General features: G+C 42.8%; 1 protein-coding gene across 1 annotated transcript; it reads left to right on the forward strand.

The window, feature by feature from the left end:
- Positions 1-2,308, forward strand: c21h1orf115 (chromosome 21 C1orf115 homolog). The gene is made up of 2 exons (XM_064928754.1): positions 1-455; positions 1,961-2,308. Exons 1-2 carry the CDS (start codon positions 66-68, stop codon positions 2,090-2,092), a joined length of 522 nt encoding a protein of 173 aa, XP_064784826.1. The 5' UTR covers positions 1-65; the 3' UTR covers positions 2,093-2,308.
- Positions 2,309-12,751: the final 10,443 nt, after the last annotated feature.

Consider the following 12,751-nt stretch of genomic DNA (forward strand, 5'->3'; position numbering starts at 1 on the left):
CATTCCACCTGCTTTACAGCCAACAGACGGGAACGCGTCCTGGTGAGCTGGACTACAGAAAGAACATGCCGCGACGGAAACGTCAAAACAAAAAGCCATCCAAGTCTGCATCAGAAGACCTGACAAGAATAATAGAAAATGTCGAGTGTCAGTCGGATGATGTGGATGGGGAGAGAGAGTGCGGGAGAGTAAAGAGAGAGGGGAGCGAGTGGGAGACAGAACCAGGGACAAGAGGCACTCCGATGAGTGAGTGTGAGCGCGTTAGCCTGGTAAAACAGAACGGTCCCACTCTGAAGACGTCCAAACAAGTTCACATCGTCTTTCTCCCCGACAGATACCAAACTCTCGTAGAGGTGGAGGACAGCGAGGGAAGAGAGGAGGAAGAGGAGGAGGAGGAGAGGAAAAAAGAGGCGAAGGAGAAGAGAAAAAAGGAGAAACACAAGAAGTACAGAAAGGTAGGCTATAATGTTAGGTGAAGCAAAAAAAATAAATAAAAGTCTCCTCTATAAAATAGTGTAATATTCTACATTTTGCTTTAGATAGTTGTTCCAAGTTATGTAACCCTAGAAACACTGCATTCACTGAATTCTTGAACTCTTGTTGCTGTGCTGTGTCACTCTGAACAAGTTAACCATTCACTAACTGAGTGAGTATGCTGAACTATGGGTTAGTTCAACTCTGTCAGCACTATTTACAGGATCAGATGGGTTAGTCAGGGGCAGACTTAGTGATTTGGAGGCCCGAGACAGAGAGAGGCTGGGATTTATAATAAAGACATGTAATTAAACTGTACAAATATATTACATTTTAATGTGCCATGATGTTTTCATCTGATTGTCAAACAAATCACTTCAAAAAGTAGGTTTCCTTCGCATGTTCATACAAAAATAATTCCAGCATCCAAACAGTATGCTGTGCATCTGCCAACTTTCCTTCAATTTTGCAATTGGCTGAAACTAATTCCCCCGGAGAAAGCATTCCGAGCGAGCGAAACAGCGCCCCTCTGTCTTATTACATGTAGCCCATGTATCTGATGCTGTCTGGCCAAAAAGAGTATGACATGCATTAATATTTTTGGCCAGATAGGTTCAGATACATGGGGCTATACATACATGCCTTCTACCTCTATGACAATGGCAGTATTATCAGCAGCATCTGTCTTTTTACTAAATAATTGCGTATTGAATCCCCCTTAGGTGGTTAGGGGTTAAGGGGGTGTGGTTAGGGGTTAAGGGGGTGGTTAGGGGGTGGTTAGGGGGGGTTAAGGGGGGTGGTTAGGGGTTAAGGGGGTGTGGTTAGGGGTTGAGGGGGTGGTTAGGGGTTAAGGGGGGTGGTTAGGGGTTAAGGGGGTGTGGTTAGGGGTTAAGGGGGTGTGGTTAGGGGTTAAGGGGGGTGGTTAGGGGTTAAGGGGGGTGGTTAGGGGTTAAGGGGGGTGGTTAGGGGTTAATGGGGGGGTGGTTAGGGGGTTAGGGGGGGGTGGTTAGGGGTTAAGTGGGGGTGGTTAGGCATTCAGGGGGTGTGGCTAGGGGTTAAGGGGGTGTGGGGGGTGTGGTTAGTGGTTAAGGTGGGGGTGGTTAGGGGTTAAGGGGGTGGTTAGGGGTTAAGGGGGTGTGGTTAGGGGTTAAGGGGGAGTGGTTAGGGGTGAAGGGGCGGTGGTTAAGGGTTAAGGGGGGGTGGTTTGGGGTTAAGGTGGGGTGGTTTGGGGTTAAGGGGGTGTGGTTAGGGGTTAAGGGGGGGGTGGTTAGGGGTTAAGGGGCGGTGGTTAGGGGTGCTGAGAGCAGAGCAGTAGACTGTGAGTAAATCTGAGTAAATCTCTCACAGCCCTAAGCTCTAACATATGACACTAGTTAACTGCTGCAACACACACTCACATACACCACACCACACACACAATGTGTGTTTTTGTGTGCGTCCCGTGTGCCTGACCCTGTGTCTGTGTCCCATTGGTCCTGTCTGGTAGAACGTCGGGAAGGCTCTGCGGTTCGGCTGGCGATGTCTGGTTGCCGGGTTACAGAGCTTAGCGAGCGGCTATGCCACACCCCTTTCGGCTGCAGCCACGTTGGTGACGGACGTCCACAGAACTCACCGCTAGGCATGATGGGACGGAGGACTAATATCTGGGACTGGACACATACAGTCTCAACTGCATTTTATGTCATTAATCCAGACTCCTTAACCGTCACCTAATACAGTATGTGATTCTAGTGGTTAAATCAGGCGGTTGGTTATGTAATGTTACCTTCTCCTGTTTAGTTTTACTCTGCTGGCATCGTCACATTTGAATAATATTTTTATGTTTCACATTGAATGTTTTGATGTTTATCGGTCTTTGTTTTGATGTTTACTGGTCTTTGTTTTGATGTTTGCAGGTCTTTGTTTTGATGTTTATCGGTCTTTGTTTTGATGTTTATCGGTCTTTGTTTTGATGTTTATCGGTCTTTGTTTTGATGTTTACTGGTCATTGTTTTGATATTTACTGGTCTTTGTTTTGATATTTACTGGTCTTTGTTTTGATGTTTTCTGGTCATTGTTTTGATATTTACTGGTCATTGTTTTGATGTTTTCTATCTGAAAAGGAAGTAAAGAGAGTGCCGAGGAAGAAAGAGTAGGAATGAGAAAGTACAGCACGGTAGAATATAAAGAGGATGGGAAACAGAAATGGATATAGAATTGAAAAGAGGAAAAAGTATGACGGGTGAAGGTTTGAGAGAGGATGCGGAGATGAGTTGACATGAAGTGTTTTTCTCCGAAGCAAAGTAATCAATTCTACAGTATGCACCATACAGTACTACACACTTAACTGGTTTACCTGCTAGATTGAGAAAGGATTGTGACCAGGGAAATGAACCAAAATGCCTGTCCAGGTCCTACCATTCGCCACCATGGTACTAACCAGGGGTGTATCCAGCAGGTCGCAACGTTTTTGGAGTGCTCAGAACGATCTATGTAGATCTAACATGCCTCAGATAGGGAGGGCTGTAAACGTAGACACTTGGAGTCAGGAAGCAGTTGGAGAGTTTTAATGCAAACAGTAAACCAACACAACACCAGGAGTAGCGTCGGGACATGGAAACAGAGTCAGTAACGCCTGATGGGAAATATAAGGCTTAAAATACAGTAAAATGTTGCTCTGTCACATGATTTAAAATACAGTAAAATGTTGCTCTGTCACATGATTTAAAATACAGTAAAATGTAGCTCTGTCACATGATTTAAAATAGAGTAAAATGTTGCTCTGTCACATGATTTAAAATACAGTAAAATGTTGCTCTGTCACATGATTTAAAATACAGTAAAATGTAGCTCTGTCACATGATTTAAAATACAGTAAAATGTTGCTCTGTCACATGATTTAAAATACAGTAAAATGTTGCTCTGTCACATGATTTAAAATACAGTAAAATGTAGCTCTGTCACATGATTTAAAATACACTAAAATGTAGCTCTGTCACATGATTTAAAATAGAGTAAAATGTTGCTCTTTTACAAGTGCTATATATATGGTGAGTAATCAGGAAGGTGACAGAGTCCAGGTGTGCCTGATGATGATGTGCAGTTGTGTGTAATGATGGGTCGGCCTGGCGGTGGTTCGTAAACTGATGACGGCGAACACCGGAGGGGAAGAGCAGGGGTAGACGTGACAATGGCACTGTGTTTGGCACAATCATGTGACAGAGCAATATTTGATCCTGTATTTTAAATCATGTGACAGAACAACATTTGATCCTGTATTTTAAATCATGTGACAGAGCAATATTTCATCCTGTATTTTAAATCGTGTGTCAGAGGAATATTTGATCCTGTATTTTAAATCATGTGACAGAACAACATTTGATCCTGTATTTTAAATCATGTGACAGAGCAATATTTGATCCTGTATTTTAAATCATGTGACAGAGCAATATTTGATCATGTATTTTAAAACTTGTAAAAGAGCAATATTTGATCATGTATTATAAAACTTGTAAAAGAGCAAGGTTTTATTATGTATTTTAAATCATGTGACAGAGTTACATTTTACTGTATTTTAAGCCTTATACAGAAACTACAACAAAAATGACAGCAACTGTCTGAGGATGGTGCTGGACCATCTGTGTAACGGCTTTCGTCTGGTGGAAGAGAAGCGGACCAAAATGCAGCGTGGTCGTTATTCATGTTCTTTAATAAATGATCTCGACATGAAATAACGAACAAAACAAAGAACGGACGTGAAAACCTATACAGCCTATCTGGTGAACACAGAGACAGGAACAATCACCCACGCAATACTCAAAGAATATGGCTGCCTAAATATGGTTCCCAATCAGAGACAACGATAAACACCTGCCTCTGACTGAGAACCGCCTCAGACAGCCATAGACTATGCTATACACCCCCAAGACAAAACACACCACAAAAACCCATGTCACACCCTGGCCTGGCCAAATAAATAAAGACAAACACAATATACATCGACCAGGGCGTGACAATCTGACATAAAAACAAAGGTGGATAGTTTGATGAAAAACCTTTAAATAAATAAAAGGTTAAAATCCAGGCATCACATTATAGTGTAAAACACAGGATATAAGAATAAGGAAAAACTGTAGAAATAGCACATATAGAACAGATCTACCACTCCTTAGTCTGGCTTTCAATGAGAATGACAGATCTATAACACATAGAACAGATCTACCACTCCTTAGTCTGGCTTTCAATGAGAATGACAGATCTATAACACATAGAACAGATCTACCACTCCATGGACTGGCTTTCAATGAGAATGTCAGATCTATAACACATAGAACAGATCTACCACTCCTTAGACTGGCTTTCAATGAGAATGACAGATCTATAACACATAGAACAGATTTACAACTCCTTAGACTGGCTTTCAATGAGAATGTCAGATCTATAACACATAGAACAGATCTGCCACTCCATGGACTGGCTTTCAATGAGAATGATAGATCTATAACACAAAGAACATATCTACCACTCCTTAGACTGGCTTTCAATGAGAATGACAGATCTATAACACATAGAACAAATCTACCACTCCTTAGACTGGCTTTCAATGAGAATGTCAGATCTATAACACATAGAACAGATCTACCACTCCTTCGACTGGCTTTCAATGAGAATGAAAGATCTATAACACATAGAGCATATCTACCACTCCTTAGACTGGCTTTCAATGAGAATGAAAGATCTATAACACATAGAGCATATCTACCACTCCTTAGACTGGCTTTCAATGAGAATGACAGATCTATAACTCATAGAACAGATCTACCACTCCTTAGACTGGCTTTCAATGAGAATGATAGATCTACCACTCCGTAGACTGGCTTTCAATGAGAATGACAGATCTATAACACATAGAACAGATCTACCACTCCTTAGACTGGCTTTCAATGAGAATGTCAGATCTATAACTCATAGAACAGATCTGCCACTCCATGGACTGGCTTTCAATGAGAATGATAGATCTATAACACATAGAACATATCTACCACTCCTTAGACTGGCTTTCAATGAGATTGACAGATCTATAACACATAGAACAAATCTACCACTCCTTAGACTGGCTTTCAATGAGAATGACAGATCTATAACTCATAGAACAGATCTACCACTCCATAGACTGGCTTTCAATGAGAATGATAGATCTATAACACATAGAACAGATCTACCACTCCTTAGACTGGCTTTCAATGAGAATGACAGATCTATAACACATAGAACAGATCTACCACTCCTTAGACTGGCTTTCAATGAGAATGAGAGATCTATAACACATAGAACAGATCTACCACTCCTTAGACTGGCTTTCAATGAGAATGACAGATCTATAACACATAGAACAGATCTACCACTCCTTAGACTGGCTTTCAATGAGAATGATAGATCTATAACACATAGAACATATCTACCACTCCTTAGACTGGCTTTCAATGAGATTGACAGATCTATAACACATAGAACAAATCTACCACTCCTTAGACTGGCTTTCAATGAGAATGACAGATCTATAACTCATAGAACAGATCTACCACTCCTTAGACTGGCTTTCAATGAGAATGACAGATCTATAACACATAGAACAGATCTACCACTCCTTAGACTGGCTTTCAATGAGAATGACAGATCTATAACACATAGAACAGATCTACCACTCCTTAGACTGGCTTTCAATGAGAATGACAGATCTATAACACATAGAACAGATCTACCACTCCTTAGACTGGCTTTCAATGAGAATGACAGATCTATGACATACATTTCAATGTGAATTTGGTCGGGTCACACCAAACAGTTACAGTATATAGCAACTTTAAAGATAGAAATGCAGAAAAATTGACCTGAGACGACACCCTATTCCTACCTGACAGACAAGGATATCTGCTCTAAACAGGAACTTCTACGATATCACGTGCAGTCCCAGAGTGAATCAACTACTGTAGAGGAAACGAGATGGTTGAACATTGTGTGGAGGCAACCTGGATGTCGAGAGAGACGTGTAAGACACAACAGTCTGCCACAGGAGGGTGGTGGTGCTGGAGGTTTAGAGATCTAAATGGTACAGTACATGTGGACTCTTGTCTTGGTCCTGCAGTGTGTTGACAGCTGTCATAGTGAAACATGTACGCTACTGCTTCTGTGTCACTGTGGAAAATACATATCAACTTCATTTCAAACCATGTTGAAGGCCTCCTTATCGTATTCCATCACCGTGTGGGTGCACGCGTGCATGTGTGTGTGTGCGTGTGTGTGTGTGTGTGCGTGCGTGCGTGTGCGTGTGTGTGTGAATGAACTTTTCATTTACAGGTATAAGAACGGACATACAGATTGTGTTTTATAGACCCTCCTGTTGTATAGACCCTCTTGTTGTATAGACCCTCCTGTGTTGTATAGACCCTCCTGTGTTTATAGACCATCCTGCGTTTTATAGACCCTCCTGTGTTTATAGACCCTCCTGTGTTTATAGACCATCCTGTGTTTTATAGACCATCCTGTGTTTTATAGACCCTCCTGTGTTTATAGACCCTCCTGTTGTATAGACCCTCCTGTGTTTTATAGACCCTCCTGTGTTTATAGACCATCCTGTGTTTTATAGACCATCCTGTGTTTTATAGACCCTCCTGTGTTTATAGACCCTCCTGTTGTATAGACCCTCCTGTGTTTTATAGACCCTCCTGTGTTTATAGACCATCCTGTGTTTTATAGACCGTCCTGTGTTTTATAGACCCTCCTGTGTTTTATAGACCATCCTGTGTTTTATAGACCGTCCTGTGTTTTATAGACCCTCCTGTGTTTTATAGACCGTCCTGTGTTGTATAGACCCTCCTGTGTTTTATAGACCCTCCTGTGTTTATAGACCATCCTGTGTTTTATAGACCGTCCTGTGTTTATAGACCGTCCTGTGTTTATAGACGCTCCTGTGTTTATAGACCATCCTGCGTTTTATAGACCGTCCTGTGTTTATAGACCATCCTGTGTTTTATAGACCATCCTGTGTTTATAGACGCTCCTGTGTTTATAGACCATCCTGCGTTTTATAGACCCTCCTGTGTTTATAGACCATCCTGTGTTTATAGACCCTCCTGCGTTTTATAGACCATCCTGTGTTTTATAGACCATCCTGCATTTTACACTCCCTCCTTATTTAGGAAACAGATGCTGCTAATTGGTATTATAGCTTCCCCCAATTGTTTACACACTAAAACTGGCCCATGAGGCCCAATGACCCAAACCTGTAGAGGTGTAAAGGTAGAGATGGAGGTAGAGTGAGAGGTGAACCAAGAACAAGGAGAGTAATCTCTGATTAAATTCTGGCCACTATGGCGGAGGGAGGGGTCAACCATGGTTTGACCTTGAGAGAGGCTGGGCAGAGAGAGCTGCTTCACTGTAGCATTCATCTTCCGGACATTCCAGAATGACAAGAGGTTTGTACTGCAGACAATTTTTTAAATGAACCTTTATTATACTAGGCATGTCAGTTAAGAACCAATTCTTATTTTCAATGACGGCCTAGGAACAGTGGGTTAACTGCCTGTTCAGGGGCAGAACGACAGATTTGTACCTTGTCAGCTCGGGGATTTGAACTTGCAACCTTTCGGTTACTAGTCCAACGCTCTTAACACTAGGCTACCCTGCCGCCGCAATGGACCTCTACTACTTTTACTACTTGCCAGTAGAACAAACTTAAAGCACAGTAAAGACTGTAGATTACAACGCATACTGTAAGGGGAAACAAAGGAAATGTTTAATATATTACTGCATGTATGAAAATTGGGAGCTATACTACTTTGTAGCATGTTAATCTTGTATACTGTATTACTGTGTTACTGTATTACTGTATTACTGTAGTGTTTACAGTACTGTATGCTATTTAGTTTTACCGTTTTTTTCTGGTTGCTTAACCACTATCTTTAAAATTACAGACTATTTTTGAAAAACTCTACACACTAATCCCAAAACCTTACACCAAACCATTAGACATCTCTTGCAAAAACCAACAATTCTTGCAAAACTATTTTGTGTGTCAATATAGTAGACACAAAGCATCATTTGAATAAGCACACGAAGCACCAACTGGGAACTGATTGTATACATTTAAAACAGTTGAGGCTGTTGTTTGTTCTGTGTGCAGGGCATAGCAGTTTGCAATACAGTGTTGTCACACATGTAATAAACACACAGGTATCCACATGTGTAAAGTATGGATGTGTATTCCAAACATAACACACTATCAATACAAATAAGGTTGAAATTATTATCATATTTTATTTCTCTAAATGTTCTAACACTCCTTAATAAACAACAAAAGCGCAGAAGAAGGAAAACCAAAACATTTGTGCTCGAAAAAAAAAAGCTGAAAAAAAAATGTTGTCTACATCTGTAACGGCGTTCGTCTGTTGATTGGAGAAGCGGACCAACCTATACAGCCTATCTGGTGACAACAAACACAGAGACAGGAACAATCACCCACGAAATACTCAAAGAATATGGCTGCCTAAATATGGTTCCCAATCAGAGACAACGATAATCACCTGACTCTGATTGAGAACCGCGTCAGGCAGCCATAGACTATGCTATACACCCCACACAACCCCAAGACAAAACACACCACAAAAAAACCCATGTCACACCCTGGCCTGACCAAATAAATGCAGACAAACACAATATACTTCGACCAGGGCGTGACAACATCTGACCTTCTTTGTGGGTCTGGCCAGAAGACTTCATCCACATCATTTGTTGTCTTGAGCAAGGCAGCGTGTGAAGTATGGCCTGGAGTCCCGTATCCAGGCCTGGCGTGACCCCTGATCCATGTCTCCACAAGCCTCCTCCATTGCCTGTAGAACGGGTATGTGTTGGTGGAGCTGGCGATCGTACACCTTCCAACGCCATGCAGAGAAGAATTATTCAATAGGATTCAAGAACAGAGAGTATGGGGGGGGGGGGGGATTGAGTCCTGTGAACCAATCGCGGACCTCAGCAGCCCGGTGGAAACTAACATTGTCCCAGATGATAACGTACCTGGTCTGCTCAGAGTCCCTGGTCATCAGGGCTTAGTCTTAGTCTGTTGTGGAGGGTGTCCAGAAATGTGTGCCGTGTTGTATGGGCCTTGGATTGCGTGATGGTGAAGGACGCCGTTTTGACTAATAGCCGCACACATTGTTATGATGCCACCACGTTGTCCCAGGACGTTGATGATGACACGGTGTCCGATGGTATTTCTGCCACGGCCCTTTGTTTTTTGCAAGGTTCAAACCTGCTTCGTTCCACATTTATTAGGTCATGATGCACTGCATGTGCTTCCAGCTCCATGACTCTCTGAAAAGAGACAAAACAAAACAATGTAGCACAGTAGGAAAAGACAGGGATCAGTCAATATGATGTGGCACCAAACACTCCCAGATCCAGTACCAATGATAGGATTGTATAGCTTACCTGCACATATTCATATCTCAGTTGTTTTACACGGTCTGAGTTTCTCTCGAAAAGGACTCTGTAGACGAGACAGTGCAGAGAGACTCACTCTGTTTCAGTAGACGAGACAGTGCAGAGAGACTCACTCTGTTTCAGTAGACGAGACAGTGCAGAGAGACTCACTCAGTTTCAGTAGACGAGACAGTGCAGAGAGACTCACTCTGTTTCAGTAGACGAGACAGTGCAGAGAGACTCACTCTGTTTGGAATATGATGTTACCTGCCATTAAGTTGTCCTGCAGTTCTGAGTCTGATGCAGTTATTTGCAATGACCATATTTACAATGTGGGTCTCTTGCTCTGGGGTGAACAGTCAACCTCTTCCACCAGATGCTGGTTTTCTTGCAGTTCTGTAAAACCATCTGAATGGTTTCAGTGATAGATCCTTCTCGTTATGAAAGTACAGTACATCTTACTGTACCAGTCAGACTACAGCCCTTACAGTTACTTACCCGTTCTCATTTAGAAATGTCCTAATGATACCTGCAACAGTATAGTGGCTCAGATGTGGTTGAGCCCGTTGCCCAGCCTCCCTCATGCTCATCCCATGGATGACAACATGGCCAACCACAGTCGCTCTGATTTCATCAGTTGTTGTGTTCCTGACTCTTCTTCCTCTTCCCCGTCCTCTCCTTCTCTCCGGTCTTACTTCACCTCTTCCTCCTCCTCCTCATCCTCCTCCTACTTCTTCACCTCCTCTTCCTCCTCGTCCTCCTCTAGTTCTCACCCCTCTTACTCTCTGTCCAATATTGCCCTCCATTGTTGTCCAAACCAAATGTTTACTTGTGGCCTATTTATAGAGCTCAAGCTCTGATTTGTAAGTGAACTCCTTATCTAAAAGTGTTTTCATGTGTCAATGTGGAAAGGCAATTGGTGAAATAGTTTATCAACGTAGGGACAAATGTTCACAGTTTTGCAGAAAGTATGTTATAAAATTAAAAATTCAGTATAAAGCAGAGAATGTGCATTCAGTCTGGCACACTTGGTAAATGCATTGGCTACAAGTGTTAATGGTTTCAGAGATAGTGCTTCATGAATCACTGCTAGTGTTTAAACATTCATTAAAAAAACTGTAGTATAACTGAAAGACGACCACCACGAACAGGAAAGCTGCCATAATGCCATAAGACGGCGGGAAATCCAACAACAGAGGATTGAAAACCCTGCCATCTTTCATAGCATCAGAGAGAGGTACCTGGCCAGCGCAGGGGGAAATGTCACCATATGCACAGCTATGAGCCACAATGGGATCCTCCACTGCCATGCCACCCTTGGACCATACAACACTGCCATGCCACCCTTGGACCATACAACACTGCCACGCCACCCTTGGACCATACAACACTGCCACGCCACCCTTGGACCACACAACACTGCCACGCCACCCTTGGACCATACAACACTGCCACGCCACCCTTGGACCATACAACACCCCCACGCCACCATTGGACCATACAACACCCCCACGCCACCCTTGGACCATACAACACTGCCACGCCACCCTTGGACCATACAACACTGCCACGCCACCCTTGGACCATACAACACTGCCACGCCACCCTAGGACCATACAACACCCCCACGCCACCCTTGGACCATACAACACTGCCACACCACCCTCTCCTGGACACCTTACATGACCATCTTTTTCAGCCAGAGCAGAGACGGTCCAGGTGATCCTGAGCAGAGAGACACCAGGTGACCCTGAGCAGAGAGACACCAGGTGAACCTGAGCAGAGAGACACCAGGTGACCCTGAGCAGAGAGACACCAGGTGACCCTGAGCAGAGAGACACCAGGTGACCCTGAGCAGAGAGACTCCAGGTGACCCTGAGCAGAGAGACACCAGGTGACCCTGAGCAGAGAGAGGGCCAGGTGACCCTGAGCAGAGAGACACCAGGTGACCCTGAGCAGAGAGACACCAGGTGGTCCTGAGCAGAGAGACACCAGGTGACCCTGAGCAGAGAGACACCAGGTGACCCTGAGCAGAGAGACACCAGGTGACCCTGAGCAGAGAGACACCAGGTGACCCTGAGCAGAGAGACACCAGGTGAACCTGAGCATCTGTGGCTGGACCAAAACAACAGACATGGAGTATTGGAGTATTTGTTTCTTGACTTATGATTTAGATACTATATTTTGACAGTTTATTGATCTAACATACAGTACAGTAGTACAAATAGGACTATTTGTCTTCCTTTGCATGTTCCAATATATATTTACTGTTTGTTTGTATTTTGATTGTATGTGTGTTTACAGTATGCTGTCGTGTAATGAGTCACGTTGAAATATAAAACTTACATTTTTATTTATTTTAGTACATACAAATAATTTACAGTATAACAACATCTTTGTCTTTACACTGAAAATAGATTCTGATAGTAGTGTTTTGAACATGTCCCATTAGTGTGATCTCTGTTGTCACTAAGTTAGATTAATTTGATGTGTGTCTCATTTGAAAGCAGAGTTTCATTTTGAGCAGGGAATACATGATTTTTGATTGGTGTGTTTCATTTTGAGCAGGGAATACATGATTTTTGATTGGTGTGTTTCATTTTGAGCAGGGAATACATGATTTTTGATTGGTGTGTTTCATTTTCCAAGATGTCTGTGGGGTTTTGGGTAAATATGCTAACTGTTTTGAGTTTTTATGTTTAAAGCTTTAAGTACCTGAGATGTAGTTTTATCAACCCTGTGTTAACAATTGGGAAAAACTGTAACAAAATAAATATTGCATGCCTCATTACTCTCTCACAGAGGGGTTCTGAGCCTTTGA

The sequence above is a fragment of the Oncorhynchus masou genome, chromosome 21 (assembly GCF_036934945.1).
Source record: "Oncorhynchus masou masou isolate Uvic2021 chromosome 21, UVic_Omas_1.1, whole genome shotgun sequence".
NCBI classification, from domain to species: Eukaryota; Metazoa; Chordata; class Actinopteri; order Salmoniformes; family Salmonidae; genus Oncorhynchus; species Oncorhynchus masou.